Source organism: Phaethon aethereus (genome assembly GCF_964289735.1).
Source record: "Phaethon aethereus genome assembly, chromosome: 3".
In the NCBI taxonomy this organism is placed as follows: domain Eukaryota; kingdom Metazoa; phylum Chordata; class Aves; order Phaethontiformes; family Phaethontidae; genus Phaethon; species Phaethon aethereus.
In genome coordinates this window covers 39,803,475-39,825,725 of record NC_138576.1, presented here as the reverse complement: position 1 = coordinate 39,825,725, position 22,251 = coordinate 39,803,475, and the positions used below count along the sequence as shown (strand labels likewise).

At 39.6% G+C, this 22,251-nt stretch overlaps 1 protein-coding gene across 1 annotated transcript in view; it reads left to right on the top strand.

The window, feature by feature from the left end:
- The window catches only part of ME1 (malic enzyme 1), a gene marked incomplete at its 3' end in the record, with an annotated part of 200,940 nt that overhangs the window by 95,818 nt on the left and 82,871 nt on the right, over positions 1-22,251 (top strand). Inside the window, exon 6 of the mRNA XM_081998048.1 lies at positions 9,921-10,024. Coding sequence (XP_081854174.1) covers positions 9,921-10,024 — 104 coding nt within the window. The remainder of the gene's footprint in view (positions 1-9,920; positions 10,025-22,251) is intronic.

The window sequence follows — 22,251 nt, the reverse complement described above, 5'->3', positions numbered from 1 at the left end:
ATGTCAGGGGTTTTAGGAGATTTCTTGTTAGGCGGTCTGAAAATTACATAAGTAAAATACAAGAGACTTGTCAGATTTCTTTGATTTCTGATTATTATTTGTATGTTAAAATCTTAATGATTATATGCAGCATAATCTGCTGAAGTCCTAAATGGTGTCGGGTTCTTCAGGACTATTGTTTTCTCAATAGGCAAATGATTAAGATTTTCAAGAAATGCCACTGGCATGCAGACAACCATTTGTTTTCAGTTTTACTGTATAAAAAGAGTTATGCATCCTAAAATTGTGTCTGATGAAATGTTGCTCTGAGACCATGGTTCTGGGTGTCTTCCAAGTTCCAACTCAAATTACAGGCATTTGTGGAATTGGCATCGTCCCTATCCCTGCAGACAGATGTTAACATTAGGAGAGTTCTCTGAGTCTGTTAAACATAATGCAGAGTATTTATCTTGCTGTTTATTTTATTTTTCTGATCTTTTTACTAGCTCTGCTAGGTACGGTTCTGGCAGCAGATCATATGATGCATGCTAGCCTGAATTATTGCAGCGGTACCACCTTGGACATTGTGGTGAAATTCTTTTGTTGCAAAATCATTTGTAAACTCCTAAGAGGAAGAGGCAGAAGGCAGTATTTAGTGGGACAAATGTGTTATGTCTAAGGAAGAGAAAAAAAATCGTAGGCAGAGGATCAGGCTGTTGTCTGAGCTCTGTCAGTGGGAAACTGCACTTTTCAGGGGCTTGTCAGAATTGCCCAGAACAGGGTTTTCTCATGGCTGGTTGGGAATTCCGGACTGGTGACTCCTTCTAAGGGCTTCCTCAACCCAGGGCATCCTTCAGCCACTCTTGACGTTATCCTGTTAAATGAAAGATGAGGGGTTTTTTTAGTCTTATTTCATTTATAAAGCTCTCTTGAAAGGTGATCGTCAAGCTGAGGAACCGGGAGAGTTTTTTAGCTTAGTAGCACAGAAAATACGCATTGTAACTATTTATGTGCAATCACATATTTCTGTCTATGGAGAAAAAGGGTATAGTCAGATGATGATGATGATGAGGAAGAAGAGTTAGAAAACCTCTGGTGAACTTTACTTAAATTTATCTAGGGTCCTTCAAACAATAAATAAGGATAAAATAAAAGTTTCAGGGAGGTTTTGTGCTGGTTGTCCCTACAAAACTTTCAGGCATCTGTTGGGAGATGTGAAGTCAGCATTTTTTAAGAGTTTTTCAGTAAAGAACAAATTAAATGTTTGAAGTGTGTTACTGTAGATAATGTTGCTTGTCGCCACTTAGTGCTCATCCCTGGAATACAACTGCCTGTGACTGCCCTGTTTGTGCAAAACATGCCATTATTTTCAGATTGGCACAAGTCACACAGAAAATGGACCATTCTGCACTCTTTCTTTTGTATAAATTAAGGAAATTCCAAGATTAGAAATTGTCTCCCTTCCCCCTTCCTCCTAGCAATCAAGTGCCTTAGTAATGACATGCTTGGCGTGGCTGCTACTTGGTGTAGAAGTTAAAAGATTTAAAAGACAGACCTGATGCATCTGTGTGGTGGTGGTACACAAGCATGGTACTAGGAAAAGAACTCTAGTGCTATAAACAAGGAGTTTATGAATTTTAGTTTTGAAGCTAACATTCAGTTAACAGAAGATGTTGGCACGATCATATGTTTACAATTGAAAAACCCTTAGTTTTTCATCTTTCTAGTGTGAAAAATTGACAAACTAACTTGCTAGCTTTGAAGGCAGGGGTTTTTTTTCTTCAATTACAGTACCTTGATAAACAATGTCTAATCCAGTCCAGAGGAAAACATCAGCTTTTCTTGTGATGTACGGCTTGTACTGCAGATTTGGTGATGGCGGTTGTATGATATTTGCTTCTAATAGTTTTTAGAAGTTAAGCTGATTGGAAAGAGTCAACAAGCTGTTTTACCTAAAAAAAGTTCCAATGGCACTTAAATTTCAGGGAAAGACTGTTATTTTTTTACTTTATCTCTTGTCTAGCAAAGATGCAGTCTGGGTATGCTTCACTGTTGAGTTGTACTCCAGGTCTTTCCTAATTTCAAATTGCCATAAAGAACAAGGTGTACAGAGCAGTTTTTGCAAGAGTCTCCATAAATTTTACTGCCAGATTTTTTTTTAAAATAACAATGCAAATTTGCTGGAAAAGCTCGATCTTTCCTGTGTGAATCTCTTACACTGTGTACTGGAAAGGTGAGCAGGTGGAACAAAAGTCTGATCTGAAAAAGATATGATTCATCTGACGTCTCATAAATTACTGTCTTTAAAAAAAGATGCTATTCAGTATGAAGCATGGCCAAATATACAGTTAGCGTAGCTATAATGTGTGTTATGTGTAATTTTCAGAGCCAATCCAGAAGAGAGTTTCAGGTGTCCCTGTGAATTCCAGGTTGTTGTGAATGGAAAAGTCAGCCTAGAAAGGAACTTCCTTAGACATATGCATCCTTGATGGGCACCGGGCTGTAACTGCTCTTGTGAGTTTCAGATACTTGGAAATCCTGATTTACACCTAAAAATTAGTAGATACACTTTTGATTTCTAAAAAGTATTTTATAATTTCCAGTATTTTGGAGGTAAGCTAAGAGAGTGACTCAGATGTACCTAAGAGACTCAGACCAGAAGGCAACACTGCTACCCTCCCCTGTACCATCAACAGCCCTTGAGCTTTTCCCCCGTCACTTGATGTCCAGACTGACTCATGGACACAAACAGCAACACATTACGTGACTCGAAGAGCAGACAGCAGGACAGCCTCTTGAAAAATCAGGTGCATCTTGCCTCTTGCTGCAGCAACTTTTTCTCTTTGGATTTTGTACATGATGCTCCCTCGCTAGCGACGGCTCACGTTGCTTGCGCTATTTTATGTATTTTTGTACATGTTACCCTTAGGGGGTTGAATGGTCTTTAGTTTCGCATGCTCGTGCAAGGGAATGAGCTTGGCTTCCTGGGAGAGCCCCATGACAAGGGAAGGAGGGATGCAGGCGGAGCGTGCCGTGCGAGGGGGACGGAGGCACGGCACCCACTCGGCGTGCAGCCCACCGTCTGGCCGCAGCCCTCGCGCACGGGGGCCTTTATTCGGTGCCACATACACGCGCCGGAAGCAGCCCACAGAATGTCCTTGGCACAGCCTGGCTTTGTGCTGTCTCTTGCTTGGGGACAGGCTGTGGTAATTTCGTAGCATGTTACAAGGTTCCTTCATGAAGCATTCTTTCCAGCCATTAAAGTGATTTTTATTGTTAAATTAAAGTTTGCTGGATCAGAGAATTTTTCATCTGGGTAAAGCTGTCTGCCTGTGTTGGAAATAACTAGAATATAAGCAATGGTGTTCAGCGTGCAAAGCTACAACTGGTAATTCCTCTTCAGGTTAAGAAATGAGTAAGCTTCCTGAGAAGGCGGCAAGCAAAGGATGTAAAAGTCAAATTGACAGATAAACAGCATTATGAAAGGAAAGAACAAGTTTGACTGGATAAGTCAGGCCTGTCTTTAAGGAGAAATAACTGGAAACGTCTAGTGCAGCTGTGCAAAGCTATAGGATCACTATGCATGTATGGAAGAGAATATATTATCTGTTTTTTTAGCACAATCCTAAATTGTTTTAAAGAGAATTTGCAATACTGTATCTTCTTTTCTGTTACATTAGGATGTTGCTTCATCAGAGTATTAATAAATATTTCTATTTAGAACTGTCTCAAAAATACATAATATTCTTTGCTATTATTTTTTTCCACATAAATTGTTTCCTTCGAGCACTTGTATTTAAGACTTATATCAAAGGATGATATATGAATATGAATGTATTATCTTTTAAATTCTTGACTATCGCAGGTCTAGAATTTTGTCTGGACAGACAATGGACGGTTTTCAGTGATGTTTTTAGGGTTACAGATGGGAAAATGTTAATTATAGTACAACTGTTGTCTGCATACACAATATCTTTGTGTCTCAAGTACTGGCAGCCACTTGGGTTTGGCAAGCCTAGCACAGTTGGGCTCAACTTTTTAAATTCATGTCCAATGTGTGGGCTTTTTCCTCCTTTATTTATACCTAGAATGTCCCTTTGTGATACCCATTTTTTGGACTCCTATTTTGGGATCTTTTGTGACAACCTCTCCTATGGGCAAAGAGAGGTGATGCTTTGTATGCCAGTACCTGTCTGTTGGAGATGTCCAGGTAAAGTGTTGGCTTGGACTCCCAAAGATGAGGTCTCTCTCTTTTGTGGAGGAACAGATGATAATGCCCCTTTTTTCTTGTGCAAGAGGCCCCTTGCAGTTTGCAGATGTCTTGACAAAGGTCTAGTCTTTAGATTGGAGGGGCCATGATCTCTTCTTAGCAAGTATATCATGGGGCCATTCTAGTTCAAGGAAAATAAAAAAATCTTTAGCTCTCTGATTATGAAACTTCTTTTTGCAAAGTATTCTACACCCTCAAACCCAGTTAGCATCAGTGTTATTTGCAGCATTCGGCACATCCGAAATTCAGTTAGCATTTGGAAACACTGAATCTGTTACATGTATTAAGGGCATCATCCTGAAGTATTTCAGACTTCAAAATAAGCTTACTAAATGAAAAAAAAAGGCTTTCTAGTTTAATATAAATTGAAATACTATACATTCTTCCTAATGCCATAAAAAACACTTTGCAGCTGTAAGCAGTTCTTGCAGGACAGAAAATTGTGATTCAGCATGTTAATGCTTACAAACCAAAAATTGAAATGAATGCAGATTGATTACTGGGTAATTAGTATTGATAGAAGCTGAAGTTAAATCCAAAATGTTGACATTGTTTCTGACTGGCTAATTCTTTTATTGGAAAAAGTTTCAGATTGAGTGAAATTGCAGTCTCGTGGAACCAAAAAAAAAAAAAAAGTCTGAAATGTTTGACTTTCCTGGAGAACAGAAATTCCCTTGTGCTCATCAGCCCTTCCCCAACCTTGGAAAAATGATACAAGAAGAAGTTTACAGAAAGAATTTACAATGTATTAATATAAGAAAATATTAACACTTGAAAAAGCAGCAGCATTCCCCCGGTTTTCTTAGTAACTGTGTGCCCTGTTAGACCAATCATACTCTGAAATGTGTTTCATTTCATATCTTTGTCCCAAAGCTTCTGATGTCCTATACAAATGTAGTTTTCCATTAATTTTATAACTGTGGCTCTAATGCAAATCATTTCCCATTGCAGAATTGGAGAGTTTTGGCACTTTAATGGCATGAGGGGAGTTGCTGCTCTGAAGCATTACCATACACTGCTTTCTAGGTGCGTGGAGAGGTTCTGGACGCTCTCTGCTGCCACCTTTGTGGCTGGAAAGGCTCGGTGTCTCGCAGGTCTTCACCTCCAATTTTCCATGAAGCTGTTCACTAAAATATGTATCTATTCCAAAGAAACGCCTTGGTGCCAAGGTTGAGAATAGATGACATTTCAGCATGTCTGTTCTCAACTGATGAAATACAAAAGTGTGCAATTTTCTGTTTCTCACTGGTTTGACTTTTATAGCTAAATTAGAGCCAGGTGCACAGCTCAAGCCTTGCTTGAACTTTGATAGTTTGCTGATCTCTTTACTATAAGTGTGCACAAGTAAGATGGTATAAACAGGTTGCCTTTTTTTTTAGAACCCCAAAGGTCATTACATGCTCAGGTGGTGCTTCAAAGAACTCTTTGTTATTTTACACAGCTAATTTTAAGTAGATCTACATGGTATTTCCAGTACCAGAACCTGAATTAAGCCTTTTATTCTTGTAAAAGCTTATTTCTGTTAAAGCTTGTAGGTACCACATTGCTAAACCTGAACGTTTTAGAACTATTTTTTTTAGCCTTAGAGTATGTGTGTCTAAAAATAAACTAGCATCAACTTTTTCAGTATCATTTAATACGCGTAACAAACCCACTGAGCTGAAAAAAGCAGAGTTATGTTTTGAAGGAGATTCGATTTCCAAAAGAACAAAACAGAGTTTAAGCTTTGACAACAAGCTGAGGAACAAAAGAAACCTAAGTCATTCAGGAAAAGTACCTAATCATCATGTCAGCTTGACATACTCGATTGTAGGATGGAACTTTCTTTTCGGTAATCTGTTTTGAAAGCCATGAAATAGTCGATAGCAAATGTTAATCTCTCAAGATGTGTGAACCCTCTAAAAATAACAACCACTACACACCCGGTTTGCATGGTGTTGACCTGAATAAGGGGATAATGCGCTTAAGCAGCTTACTCATTCTTCAGTGCCCTTTGGAAAGGGAGCGGTCCCACAATGGTTTGCCACTCGGGGCTCAGACATGACCACTGTTCTTTTCACTTACTGAATGTTTCATTCTTTTGTCTCTGCCCCGGGTTTCTTCGTACGTTGTTCCAAACAGGACTATAAAGGAACTTTTTGGGGCTGTTTCTTGTCGAACTGTAACGTTTGTGAAGCAGAATGCACTGAGCTGTAAAGGAATTTTGAACTCTGGGTATATAGCTGGCCAAGCTTTTCATCAGAGATGCCTTGCTGAATTAATTGTCTCTGCTTGCGAGACTTCCCAGGCTGGCAGTTTAAACATACCCCAGAAACATTGTGTTAATTGTGGTTTAGATATTCCACATTAAATTGCTGCATCAAAGATATGCGAATTAATTGATATAGTGGCCTTGTCAGTGGAGATGTTTCAGAGTTCTGAGTTTTAGCGTTGGCTATAGGTTTAAACGCTCAGAGACGTGAAAGATGCAAAAGTGGCAAAAGCAGTGCAAGAGCCTATGCTTCAAGGCAGGCCCGTGGCTTGTTTAGCACTTTTTAAACAGCGTAACTGTGAACACTTACTTATCTTGAACTTTCACAGAATCACTGCCCAACATAACCTGGCTTCTTGAAGCAATCAGTGTGACTCAGTCTGGCTGCAAAGTGTTTTGGAAATATGTTTTCAGAATTTAAAAAAAATAAAGGGACCAAAGATGTATATATCTATCTTTTTCCACTTTGGGCATTGTTTTACAAAATGGGAACACCGACTGATTTTTTTAATAAAAATCTTGCGGAAGTAGGTTAAAAGAGCAAATCAATTTGGAAAGAAGCGTTACGGGAGTTGGAAAGGGGATAAGTTACGCCGAATTGGACCATGGAGCATGCAGTGTGCTTGCACATGACGTGGAGCAGCAGAAGCCTGCTGGCATGGAGAGCTGCGGCAATGCGGTTTTAGAAATGGGATCGCTGTTTCTGAGTCCTACCGTGATGCTCCTGACAGAGGCTCCTGCCCCTTGGTAGTTCTGCTTTCCAACCTTGTGTGCTCAGGCTGGTGGGAAGCATGATGCAACTCCCATGGGGTTTCCAAACTTGTCTTAAGATTTCATATTGCTAAACAGTTCCTTTGCAACTCCTGTGAATTTATCCCCTAGAGAAATAAAATTATCCTTGATTTGTCAGATTTTGCTCAGGTCATTTTAAATAACTAGGCAAACTCAAAATGGAAATGAAAAAATAATTCCAGAAATAGTCCTTGGCTACAAATTTGGAAGTGATTATATAAAAAAAAGAAGAGCATACAAAAGGAAAAATTACTTTGGAAGGTACCAGACATCAAGTTCTTGCCAGTTTTTCCTGCAATAACTAAAATAGGTATATAACTATGATTTTGCTGCTATAGTACATAGAGTAACGTAAATACACAGGTAAAATAATTTTAGCCAAAGAATATGCTACTTAAATATGAATGCTAGATAGAATTGCTGAAGGGAACGAATAAAATACAATGTATTTTTATATATTACATTTATTTTATATATATTATATAAATAAATATCTTTATATATTACATATACATTACATAATAATACAATATATTACAATGACTTCACCTTCATTGATAAGAATAACATAATTTTGAACTTTATTTGTTCTCCAATTCAAACAGTTGAACTAACACTTCTGAAAGTGAATAAGTAAGGTATAGAAATTGTTTTGAAATGATGCTGAATTTAGCAACAATTTTAGAAATCAGCTTTTAGTCCTGCTGAATTTTTGTACTGATTTTTTTAAACATGATAATCTGATATCTTTAATTTTTTACTGAAGTGGAGAGAAAAGTGAGGGAGAGACAAACATCTCTATCTGTAGGTCTGTATTAGGATACTCCCAGGGGGGGCAGAATACCACAAAGCTTTTAAGTTTCATAGTGATTCAAACCAGTCTTCAACTGGGGCTTGTGACCCAAAGGATTTTTCAGTTCTACAACATATAAATAAGCCTGAAGCGCGCTGAGCAAGATATCCAACCTTGTTGCTTCTTGTTGCATGTTGAAGGCTCTCTCTTGGGAGGAGAGGTGGTCTGTATTTTTCTTTACGATGTTGTAGGCCAGTGGAAGCTGGTCTACAAATTTCTGCAGCCATGTTGGTTTTGCAAATTGGTTTTGGATTAAAAATGTTTAGTGAAGCTCCTGACCGATTCTGCAAGCTGTTTGGGCATGTCTGAGAGTATTGCACACTAGATACAACTGAGAAATTAGCTTATTCATTTTCAGAGGCCTGTGAAAAATAATAGCAAACAGTGTCTTAATATGAGAGTTCGTGGGAAAGCCGGTGAAACCATTGAGGCTGGGGAATTTGCTGTAGCTGGAGTGAATTTTCAAAAGTGATTGCAAAAAATTTTGAACATGTTTAGAAAGTTTGTAAGTTATAATTCGGAAATAAATCAGACCAAAACAAAACCTTCCAGTAGGGAAGACATGGAATAATACAGGCTTGGTGTGTTTGTGGACCTGGAGAAAGTCTGGATCATAAATTCAAGGAAGAAAATGTGCAAGTTTTAAGCACAGACAAATTCAGTTATCATACCCAACTGATGGACAGTTTGAGACCACCTGGAGTCCTGTGTCCAGCTCTGGAGCCCTCAGCACAGGGAAGACATGAACCTGTTGGAGCGGGTCCAGAGGAGGCCACAAAGATGATCTGAGGGATGGAACACCGCTCCTGTGAGGACAGGCTGAGAGAGGGGATTTTTCAGCCTGGAGAAGAGAAGGCTCCAGGGAGACCTTATTGCAGCCTTCCAGTACTTCAAGGGGGCCTATAAGAAAGACGGGGACAGACTTTTTAGTAGGGCCTGCTGCGATTGGACAAGGGGTAACGGTTTTAAACTAAAAGAGGGTAGATTTCGACTATATATACATATAACGAAGAAATTTTTCCCACTGAGGGTGGTGAAACGCTGTCACAGGTTGCCCAGAGAGGTGGTAGATGCCCCATCCCTGGCAACATTTAAGAACAGGTTGGATGGGGCGCTGAGCAACCTGATCTAGTTGAAGATGTCCCTGCTCATTGCACAGGGGTTGGACTAGATGGCCTTTAAAGGTCTTTTCAACACAAACTGTTCTATGATTCTATGACATGGATAACTGAAATGGAGAATGCTGGAATCTAAACTGATAATTTATAAAGCTTGGAAGGAAAAGGTCAAAGGCTTTGTTATGCTTTGGCATATTCAGTTTTAGAAAGCAGCACATTTTCTGAATAGCAACTCATCAACAGTTGAAATGGTGTACTCTGGGAGAGATCTGTGAAACATGATGATAAGGGCAAAGGAAATAGCTTTTTAAAATGTCAGAAAACTGTCAGGATGTAAAGAAAGAAGAGAAAAGTACTCACTAAAGCTTTAAAAGATATTTTTGAAACCTGCCTTCCTAGAATAAACTTTCATTTTTTCACTTGGAAACAATACACTTCCTTTGAGACTAGGGTATCCCTTTTCCTTGATACAAAAGGGTGTTTCTTTAATCTCTTTGTTGCCTTTCTTCAGTCTTTATATAGAGGTGGATAAATGGATGTGTACTTCATATGCTTGGGTTGATCCTCAAACACTGTATTGTTGTCCCCCTTCTTATTAACTTAGAGTCTACTAGTGTAACTTGCTCATATAATAGTTCAAACATCTTTTTTTAATAGGCATTGCTGAAAGATCCTTTATATATTGGGCTGAGACACAAGAGAATCAGAGGTCAAGCCTATGATGATCTTCTTGATGAATTCATGGAAGCTGTGACTTCAAGGTATGTGACATATCTGTGCTATTCATTGATGAATTCCACTGTGAACTTCATCCTGGGAGAAATAAAGGTTAGTAGCTTATGAAAAGAAGACAGAGTTGTTAGGTTCCTGATCTTTTTTTTTTTTTGAGCATAGTATTTTATAAGTTTATAACTGCCTGAACTACTTGCCTTTAATATTGCAGTTTTATGAATTTACTGCATGAGTGATAAAACTCATCTTGACATGAGTGAACTAGTTTTTCAAACTTCTTTTTTGAGATTTGGATTGTTAAGTATTTGCCTAATAATTTTCTATGCCTAGCACTATGCCTACATGATTTCCTCTGCCTACATGATTTTCTCTGTCTCCATGATTTCATATGTTAGATGTCAGCATCCTGAAAGAAGCAATCATACTTGGCAAACCCCAGCCTCTGTCCCTACCAAAACCACAACAGGACTAAGCTTTCAGTGTTTTGGTTTTAAATATCATGGTATGGACCTATACCAAGTCAGCTCTTTCTCTTCCTTCTTTTTTTCCTATACAGAAAGTAGTTACATTTATTGTTAGAACATGATGTATAAAATAGTTCTCACATGTCAAATAACAGGTTTGCTCATATTTTCCTTGTTTGTTAAAATAGTTGGAGTTCTACCCCTGCATTCAATGTGTATACCTAAAATAGCGCAAGTGCCAGGATCCTTAGCAGAATGTGTTTTCTGCATATGCATCCCAAAGCTGGGGCTGAGCTGTGGGACCTGGAAGTACTATGCAGCTCCTCAGCTGTGGCTTGTGCCCCATCTGCATTTTGACTCCATGCTGGGACCTTACCTGGATGTGCACCACCTCCGTTCTTCCTGCCCTGGTTCCTGTGCAAAAGAAACTGTATTAATTCCCATGCCTGAAGCACATATTCCTTCATGTATTACTATACCCTTCCCCACCACCCCAGCTGGCTGACACTGCCTTGTTCTTGCAACAGCCTTGCTGTGGAAGTTGCTGGTTTGGCTCTACCCTGTAATGTGTTTGCTCCTCTTCCGAGTATTCCCTTTCAGATGAAATTGATGCATTTTCACCTTCCTGATTGAAGGTTCAGATCATTAGAAACTGCTCTGTGAGCCACGTTTTGAGAATCTCTGACTTAATGCATTCACTAACTCACCCTTTCTTTAAAATGAACCATGGTTCTTTATACTGAAGGAAATAATCAAAGTCAAGCAGAAGATTATCTCAATAATGTTTGAAGGTCTGGTTGACATACTTTTTTTACTTAAACGTCTTTAGAACTCTATAATTTTGAGCAATTTTGAGCAATTTATATTTGCGTGACCTTCTGAAAGATCACTTTGTTCTCAGCTAAATCAGTCATGGTCTACAATGGTGTCATTTATTTCATGTTTAAAGTGGAGCACTTATAATCCAAACTTCGTGTGGTTTACTTGTGAATTGTTTTGGCTGTGGTTTGACATCTATTTTGATTACAATACTCATTTGCTATGGTATGAGAAGGGAAAAGTGATGCAGTTAAGACAAAATTGAGTCCATTTGCTCAATAATTTGATATGTTCCTAAATTCAAATTTGTGTTTAGGGTGGCACTGTCAGACTCAGCGCTTGCAGCTGATTCTGATGTGGTGGGTCTGACTGTTGAAGATGCAGGTCATGGTTTGTTTTATTGTGTATTACCTTCTCTTGCCAGCCGCTGTGGTGATCTAGGTAATTGTATACTTTGGTTAACTGTTAGTTATCTTTTCCTTGTGAAAGTTTCTCTGAAGTTTTTCCTCTTTTCACTTTTCTTTGGATTATGCTGCCTGTTTCACAGAGGGGGTATTGGCTTCGCTACTTTTAGATGCATGTTTGATCTGTTACATTTTAGGTTAGTCATATTTATTGTTAGCTATTGCCATGGTACTCCAGAACAGGCCATCTTATTTAGCATTGCCTAATCAATTTTGGGAATGGGAGAAGTTCTGGGGAAATCTCTTGTCATGTTTTCAGTACCATGCAGTATTCACCTCCAAGACACACATAACCATGAACGTCACAAAGCACAAGGCTATCGTGTATTTTTAATAAACCAAATCCAAAGACAAGCTTTTAAGACGATGACAAATATTTTCAAGAGAAAAGACAGGAAGTTGGAAAACTGTGTTAAATGCCTGTTTTAGATCTTTTCACCTTTATAATTCTCCAGAGAAGCCAAATGCATTAATAGAAGTTAGGGCCCGGTTTTAGCAGCACTGCCTGGGAACCAGCAGGAGTAGGCAGCTGTACGAGGCAGTGCTCTTTGTACAGGCTTTTCGTTGGCTTCCAGGGAAGCTTCATAGACATGCACATCATCTTGACGGATTGTTAAATTCTGAAAACCTAGATTTTTATAAGCTGATGCAGCATTATTTATAGTGTTTCATGTTGAAACGTCACCTTTACACAATGAATGTCATGATGCGTAATAAAGAAAAAGCGTGTCGTATGAAGGTATAGTTTCATCAGCTAGAATACTTTCCTCTTCTCAGCCTCAACTGCTATTCATCCCTAATAAGTTCGTCTCATGAAACACAATTATTTATGAAAGAGTCAGGATTTAAAAAAAACCCCACAACTTAAACCATCCATTACTAAAAGATTCTGGTACAGTATCCAGTGTGCTATCATGGCAGAATGAAACTAGTATAATGTGATTTTTCCCAGATGTGGGGAAGCAGAAGCATATGGAAAGTATCTGGATTTCTGTTGACATAAATCCAGTGAACAGCTTTTATTTATTTACATATGTATACATTTATCTGTTTATTAATTACCAGTGCCAGCAGCTGCTCTCTCTGAGGGCAGGTGCTACAATTTCTTTTGACTTCACCAGGTGTTTCTTGATTTTTGTGTTGGTGTGGTAATTTAGGGGAACAGGAATATTCTAAATGGAAGGAATGTTTTATAACATGAGGAAAAAGAGACAGATATCTTCATCACTGAAGAACGTAAATCACACTGGAATTCAGAAATGTTTGTTACGTTCTGCCTGTCGTGGTTTAGCCCCAGCCGGCAACTAAGCCCCACGCAGCCGCTCGCTCACTCCCCCATGGTGGGACAGGGGAGAGAATTGGAAGAGTAAAAGTGAGAAAACTTGTGGGTTCAGATAAAGACAGTTTAACAGGTAAAGCAAAAGCCGCGCACGCAAGTAAAGGAAAACAAGGAATTAATTCACTGCTTCCCATGGGCGGGCAGGTGTTCAGCCATCTCCAGGGAAGCAGGGCTTCAGCACGCGTAACGGCTACTTGGGAAGACAAATGCTGTAACTCTGAACGTCCCCCCCTTCCTTCTTTTTCCCCCAGCTTTATACACTGAGCATGACATCACATGGTATGGAATATCCCTTTGGTCAGTTGGGGTCAGCTGTCCCAGCTGTGTCCCCTCCCAACTTCTTGTGCACCCCCAGCCCGCTCGCTGGTGGGGTGGAGTGAGAAGCAGGAAAGGCCTTGACTCTGTGTAAGCACTGCTCAGCAATAACAAAAAGATCCCTGTATTATCAACACTGTTTTCAGCACAAATCCAAAATATAGCCCCATACTAGCTGCTGTGAAGAAAATTAACTCTATCCCAGCCAAAACCAGCACAATGCCCTATGGAGAAATGAGTCATAAAACATTTTATACAGAGAAGTAAATTTTTCCAAATGACAAGTTGTTCTTAAATATATATGTTTACAGAGGAAACTCTGAGAGGAGGGATTGCTAAATAAGACTTTGGTAGCTGGGATTGATCCACCAAGGCTTCCTGTGTAACCAGAGGAAATAACTCTATCTTTTTATTCCAATTCCTATTTCTTCCCTACTTGCCTGTAGAGGTGCAAAGAGAAATGTATCAGTGGCCAAGAGGTATTAATGTACAACAGTGAAGGAATTATGGAAACGCTTGAGGGGAAAATATGTAGAACGGAGATGGAACAAGAAATGCGGGGAGAGGAAAAAAGGCGCTTTTTAATCAACAGGGACTTGAATTTCCTTGTTTGATGCAAAAAGTAGATTTAAGGGGTCTGGAAATTTTTTCCTTATTTTGAAGAAGACTTCATTTTCACAAATCTGGTAAAGATAACTCTACCTTGAATCCCTCCAAAAAATGCCAGAATAGGGAAGAACAGCATCGTACCAGCTTGCTTTCTGCTGTGGCCCATGCCCAGTGGAAGTCACTGTGCACTGAGGAGGGACAATACTGACTTGAACCTCTGGCCTGTGAACAGATAGGAAACTTTTAGAGAACGGAATGAATATGGATTAATTCCCGTAGGTTATTTCCTTGCCCACTTACCGCAACCCCAAAGAGTTGGGCAGAATTATTATTCTGTTATAAGCTAAACCCCATGGATTTGTGATGCGTAAAAGCAACCCTATATCACTGAAATTATCTTTCTGTGTGCATGTGATGGTGAGTTTTCAGCTTCACTTCCAAGATGCAAATTAAAGTGGTGGACCCTTGAAAAGTAATATCATGTGTCTTTTATGTTCTCTTCTGTAATCATATTTTAATTAAATCCGTCCCCACTCTTCTTATATGCTGTGCTTTTCTGAAGTTTGTGAGCTATAAACCAAGCTGCTGACAATTGTAATTCAGTATGTTCTGTCCTAAATTACCATGGTGTAGTCATTATTCCTCATTTGCCTGATTACATTATTCACAGATGGTAGCAGGGTTTCATTTCACATCATGTGTTACTTTAAAACAGTGTTTTATGGTTAAGTACGGTTTATCTAACTTTGAGAACAACTATAAGAGTAATATATCCACAAAATAAAAAGACACAAATATTTTAATAGGTGTTTTCATTTAGTAGATTTCATTAGAATATAATTGAATTTGTGAATAACTTAATTAATTCAAACAGCCCTTACTTTTGGTAAGAGAATATAATGGTAAGAAGTCAACATAAAAGGTGATTGTAGCTGTGCATCGTTAAGGAAGTGGTGGGACCCCACAATGGTTCTGACAGTACATTTGGGTACAGATTGTGAGTACAAGAACATCGGCCTCTGTCCTCTTCTGCCCTGTGGTGGTGCAAGACCAAGACATGTATCATGCCTATACATTCCCATATTGTTCAAGTTTAAGGGGCTGTCAGAATGTATGCCAGGAAGTAACAATGCTGCAAGAATTCTGTCCTATGGCAGACTTGGTGAAGATCTTTCTGTTTAGAGATTTTGTCCCTCAGTGGGACTTAGGCCCTTTGAGCCAATTTTTCAAGTCTATGACTGCATGTTCCTTCCACTGTTCAGTGAACATTACCTTCCTAGTGAAGATCACAGTGGACCGCAAGATAGGAGAAAGGTGGGTCCTTAGTCAAAAGCCCATACATTGCCTTGACTACACTTAAAATTGCTCTTTGAATCTACCCTCAGTTCCTTCCTGAGGTTACATCTGAGGTTTATTTCCAGTCATTGACGGGTTTGTGTTCTCCCTGAAGCTTGCTGGTCCCAGGACTCAGGCTTCCTTGCCCACCTAGACTCCCAGGCAGACTTTACTTTTGCACTGACAAGGTAAAACCACTCAGGAGGATCTTTAGGTTGCTTGCCTATTAAAAAAGGCCCTCATACTCAAAAACATTGTGGTTTTGAAACAGGTACTATTCCTTTGGATAATGGTGAGTGTTGTCGAAGAGGTAAACTCAAACATTTTGATAATCAGGGTTTATTTTTTATTCTACTTCAAGCAGCTGTGATGGTTTGCCTGAGGAAAATCTTCAATTTTTGTGATTAACCAGGATGATGACTTGTAACTATTATCACTTGCAACATTTAAATTCTCAACAGATGATGTCACCTCTAGGAAGTTTGTTAAGGAACCTCGAACTCTTCCCGAGGCTGTGGTGCTTGGTGGGGTACCCTGCTTGGAGTTGCCTATGTAGGGGAGAAAGAGAAGTAACTTAGCTGTAGTATGTTTTTTTGAGACTGAACGGTTGTGTGCACATTTGCTGCTTCTTCATTTGCCAAATCCAGGGGACTCTGAGGCAGGGGAAAGAAAACTGGATAGAAGGCAGATGCCTTTTGTATATTCCATTAGGTAATGGGGTGCAGGTACATTAACTCACCCCAGTATGAACATCCTTACAAACAATATGTCACAAAAAAGAAGAATGTAGGCAAGGAATTTTTCTTTTTGTCATTTCATGCCTTGTACCCCTCTTCTTCCCTTTCCTGGTTCAGTTGGTGCTACAGTTCTTAAGATCGATTTTATGGGCAGTGGTTGTCTGACACGCCTGGACAAAACCAGTTCACTGGCCTCCTGCAGCAGGAAGTCCGAATTCTGCTTCCTTCTTTTAAAACCCCAGTTTAATCACATCCTCTGTTTTGCCATAATCTGTATTTCCAGAGTTTTGTATCCTGCTTTCTCTAACACCAAAATCAGCCATGAAATTTTGTGGTGCTTATTCTCTCTGGACTTAGAACTGCAGAAATGTGTGGCTCATGACACTAGTTTATCTACCTTCACATTTTTCCTTACAATTCATTTGTGCTTTCATTAACGGGAACTTGAAAACAGATAGCAGGTGTTGCTTGATTAAGTTGCCCCACCTAACTTAAGAAAATGTATGTATCTTACTTCTAGTAGGGTGCTTTCTATTCATCCTTCTCAATAGCTTTTGCTTCTATTCCATCTCTGGGCCTGTCACTTTTACAGCTTAACACAATGGTGATCAGCTTGATTAAGATTTTTTGTTTGCCTCTATTGTATAAATAGCCAATAACAACATGTCTCTCCTAAAAATAGGACCATCTCTTGTCACAGGAGAAGCACTCGTCATTTCCCAAACGTGAATATTCTGTGCAGAAGCTCTGAGTCGATGTCCTTGGCAAGGGAAGGGCCTATGCTTTGTCATCTGAAACTACACTCGGCTCTCAGGAAGATGTAAACTGTTGTGATTCATCATTTCCTTTCTTTTGCATACTCTTGAAAAATGCTGACAGCTTGCCAGAGCAGTGATGAATAAATATAAATATTCCATCCTCTGAGTTTAGGTGACAGTCAAAACAGCAGCAGCAGTGGACACTGCTGGGAATGTTTCAGAGAAGGTGCAGAAGTGGGATGTGCTGTCCTACTTTGAGGCAAAAAAGGCCTCAGTAGCCATTTCAGTTTCTTAACGTTTACCCTATGGCAAAATGGGCACGAAGGCCAAGTCACACTAGGTTTTTCATTTCATGTGTGATCTGAATCTTCTTTAATGCAATTATAAGGTTTTTCTGAAGCTCTTGTAATGCTATTTTCTGTTGCCAAATAATCTGGTGAGTTGCTCAAATGATATAAGTCTGTACTGTGCTTCCTGATGCCCAAGCCTTCATCAGTGGAAGCTCAAGGAGATTTGCAGTTGCAAGTATCAGAGGGGGGTTTTTTTTACCTTTAAATAAACCAAAAGTAAAATAAAACTGTGCTAATGAGTACTATTACAGTTGTAAAATCTAGCATGGGAAAGATAGAAAATCTAAATTTTAGACCAGTCTTATTTGTGTATGGGCTATGTGTTCATTCATGGCGTCATCTTTTTCTAGGCTTTGCCTAGAACCTTGCTTGACTCGGTTTCCAGAATGGGCAGAGCAGAAGGAATAGACTCGGAGTTACACTGGCAGCTGTGCCTCTGGAATATGATCTTTTGGGGATTTTGAGACTGATAACTTTTGACAGCTTTGAAGACTTCTGCATATTCATTTTGTGATTAATTTGAAAACTTGTTACAGCTAGTAAAAAGAAAAATCAGTGCTGCAGGCCAAGTTAAATTATATCTGATGGCTGGAAAAGTTACAGATATATGCTTTACAAACTTTTCAGACACAGTAAGTGGCATAAGGAAAACTGAATCTGTCAGTGAAGCAAAATCATAGCAGGATAGACAGACCCTAATCACATCAAGTTTATTTGTAGAGTGTCCTATTATTATTTGTAATGCGAGACTTTAGAGAAATTCTTAGCAAAGATCAGCAGAGGAGCCTTGAAGAAATAAAACTTCATTCATTCCTTGAAGAAAACGAAAAGTAATGAGATTCTCGAACACAGTACTGAGGGAGAAGGCTATTGTTTTGTTTTTGTGGGACAAGATCGAAAGAATGGGGGATATTTTTAGTATTTTTAATATGCCTTTTGTACCAAAACTGATTTTGGAGCTCAGAATTGGATGTATCCATTTTCTAATACTGCTCAGCTATGTTCCAGACTTGCTGCAGTCATTCAAAACCCAACAGAAGAACACGCTGTTCTCAGGCTTTTCTTCTCTGAACTATTTTAAGAAGGGATTTTTCAAATGGAAAAGGCCTGGGTAATCTCAGTTACTTTCCTTCCTCTTTTATAGCTCTAGCAAGTGGTGGGCAGGTTTCTCAACAGAAGTCAGCTGGTGCAACTGTATTGTAAATGGAGTGAATGCTGATTTATTTGAATAATTTGTGTGAGTGTAATATTTTAACAAGGTTTATATTGTTGTTACAGAAGTATAGTAGTTTTCCAGGCCGTCAGGACCAGCAGTTTCTTAATTTATTTTTTTCCTTTGGAAATTCCAGTAAAGTAAAATATTAAGTTTTTGGCTGCAGTTCACATCAGAATGTAATAAGGTATCTGTCCCTCTTATCCCACCTCTGTCTCTGCCGTTACATGCCAAGAATTATTTCTATCTAGATTTCAGCTCTCAGGAAAACTGTCATTCACTGTCAGTCTGTCTAGTGGGATTGGGTATCTCCGTGTATCTCCCTGGTCCTTTACCCCTGCCAGATGGCAACACTACCGTGCTTTACTCAGAGTATCACACCCGAACTGTGCTGGCTCCCACCGGAGATTCCTGATCTGTGGCCGCGGATCAGCCCGTGCCCATGGGTGCCTCTGCCGCAGCTCGCAGGCTGGGGCTGCAGGACGCCCACAGCAGCGGGGCTTTGGCAGCCAGAGATTTGCTGGTACAGTATGCGGGAGATACTGCTGAGGCCAGAGTCAGCAGTGTCCTCCTGGACTGACCGAGATGTCCTACCCTGCCCAGCCCAGTCCTGCCCTGCATAGGAGGGCCTGGACCCACCGAGGGCCGCGGTCATCTCCCACCTAGGAAAGTCTCAGATCTCCCCTTTCCCTGCGCCCTCTGAGGCACATGTGCCACTTACAAGAAGTTAGCACCTGACTTGTTGACCACCCTGGGTAGGTGATATAGATGAAACAGTTGGTAGTCTGAATTTTCTGATCTCCTGCTTGACTACAACTTTTGAAGACAGATCTGCTTGCTAGTCTCACAGAATAAGTATCACAGGGGTAAGAAGGAAACTTAGATATTGCAAACCTGCCCAGACTCCTGAGACTGCAGATATTTTTCTCCGTTGTGCTTCACGACAGAAAAATGTTTCAGGCAGTGCAGTTTCTGTTTTTAAAAGAAACAGCATTTATGAGATAAAATGCAAACTATAGAACACGAAATATTTAAGAGGATATAGGGGATATAGTGGAGTTGTCGCTGCAGACCCAGGGAGTGGTGGGGCCACTACATTTTAGTTAAGCACAACTGATCCACTGCTCAGGAGAGTGCATGACTTGACCAGATCCAGAACATCTAAGAGCTTCCCCATGAGTTTGGTGGGACCTAAAAAACACCACCACCACCCAAGTGTCCGTTGTTGTCTGGAGCAATGCAATTGTGGCATGTATCGTAAGAGTAATTCCCTTGGTTTATGTCTGCAATGGATTATAAACATTGTTGGTGCCTGGTTGCCTACCAGTAATAAGCCATTCATAAATATCACTGACATAACCTGTTAATCATATGGATGTTACTAACTTGTTTTGCCGCTGGCTGATTTTGCAATAAAATAGATTTTTTATTTTTGGTTATTAACACATCACTGTGTTACATTATTTGACTGGACTAGACTAAAAATGTAATAATTGATGCACCTCAGAGAGAATTTGGAACAAGTGTATGAATGTGGTAGAGGGAAATTATTAGAGGTGACTGGCAGATTAAATGCTTTAAGGTATTGCATCTACAGATGCATTTGGACCTGATTCTGAACAGAAATGCTGGAAAACTGAAAATCAGCAGGCATAATTTTGAAAATACAGTCTGGGTTATGACCTACTTTTCTATTCTTTTGTTTAGAACTTAGCATAGAGAATAGAGATATACACTGTTGTTTGTTATTGTAAAGTGATCCCTTATCACTTGCACCTGGAAAAGTAACAGGCCAACACAGGCTCTGCCAGAAAGACTGTCTTGCTTTGTTCCCAATAGAGAGTCTGTGATACCTTCTCAGTTCCTTTGCTGATTTACTGAGTAAACCTGCATCTGGGCTGATGCAATAAATATAATCATGACCTGCTGTCGACATTAATGGTGGACAATGTCAGTGACACTAAAAGATTCAGATGATACAAAAGGGGGAAGAAAGTATTGTAACACCGTAAATGTTTCGGTATGAATATGTTATCTGCTATTTTTTAAACCTTTTGACACGAGTTAGGGAGCAGTAACTGGAGACAAGGATCTTTTTTCCTAATGTCTTGCATCCCAAGCAGGAGGGATATACTGAGCTGAGGCAGGGGGCAATGTCCTTGGGCTTCAAGGACATGTCTCTGAGGAACTTCATCCTATGGTAGCGTCTGCAGCGGGAGGTGTCACTGAGGGGAACTTATTCTGTCCCCAAGACATGGGCGGCCCTAACTCCGCACAGGCCTTTTCCTCACCCGTTTCTGTCCTGAGGCTCATAAAACCAGGTGATAGTATTGACATCTTGTGTTTTTCATATGATATGCTTTTAGATTTCGGATGCTACTGTGGTGTTTGTGTATCACTTGTCTCTGATTACATATGTAATATGCAATATTATATATGCTCCTATCAAATATATGCAGTCTAAGCTGCATCTGTTACCTTACCCATCATGGCTCATTGTTTGGTATGTCAGGTACTTACAAATTGCTGTATAACTGTGTTTTTAGAGTGTTTTTCACTGTAGTTATACCCTTTTAAAACAAAATATAGCATGACAGAATAGACACATTGCCACAGATCTTCTGTGGATATCCTAGAACTGAAGTAAATTATTTTAGATCTTTTCATACCCGAGTATCAAATTTTTTTTCTTGTAAGCATTATCACTGTAGTAAAAATGGATAGTGACATTAGACAAACAACTGTACTCCCAGCTTAGACAAACCACAATATCACCAGAATTTAATTATCCATGTTCCTTGAGATTGTTGTGAGACAGAGCACTCGCTAGAATTGAAGGCTCACAAACAAGTTTTTGTACGGTCTTCCTAGGAAATTGCAATGGAAAATTCAGCGGCTTTCCTGTCCATCCTAGACTCTTCAGCAGTAATCCATATGTCCTTACATAGCAATGAAAGCATGTCAGAACTGAATTCTGGAGTTATGTACCTTATCAGTATCAGTAAGTATGATCTGTTTAAAAATAATATAGAGTACCTTAAATGAAGTATCTTCTATGTCAGGAACATCTTATGTAGAGACTTTTCCCATGTCTTTTCAGTATAATAAACATATCCAGCGTCTATTACTGCATTCTCCATCAGTCTGGCCCCTTGATAGTCCTTAACACTGTTGTAGAGTAAAATTTTTCCCTTTTTATACTTGGGAGCATTATATGACAAAACTGGATTTAGATGTCCTCTTGGGCACAATCAGGTCACCTAAATACAGGGGTCCAGGTCATACCCTGTCTGGCCTCCAGCTGCTGGTACAGGTACCTTAGTTGTCCCACACATCCTCTGTCATATCTGCCAGCTCTGTGCAGGTGCTGTGGATACCCTTGAGTGTCTTGGATGGCACTAGGTTCCTGTGTTTGAGCATCTACGTCAAGCCCCAATGTCTATCTGTATCTTTAGGTGCTTGAAGGCTTTCAAACACTGGCTCTGAGTGACCTTCTTAGTGTTGCACAGGAAGACTATAGCAAATAGAGGAGAACCCTGAATATCCTTTGGGGTAGCCTTCCCCCTATACAGCTATTCCTGAACAACTTCTCATACGGATATATTTTTGGTAGAATTAGAGGTTGCACACAGATTTTGCATTTGACTTGTTTTGAATGCTTAAAACTGCCTCTCTCCTAATCATGCAGCCTCTCTATACCAGTTTCATGCCAGTAAGGCATACTGAGAGCTTGCTTACTTGAAGGGAGCTAAAGACTGCTGCTTTTAATTGCAGGATCATGGAATTGATTTATTTTACTGATTCATTGTCTTTTTATTTAATTTAGAGGTAAGGAGACAGTACTTGGTATCCA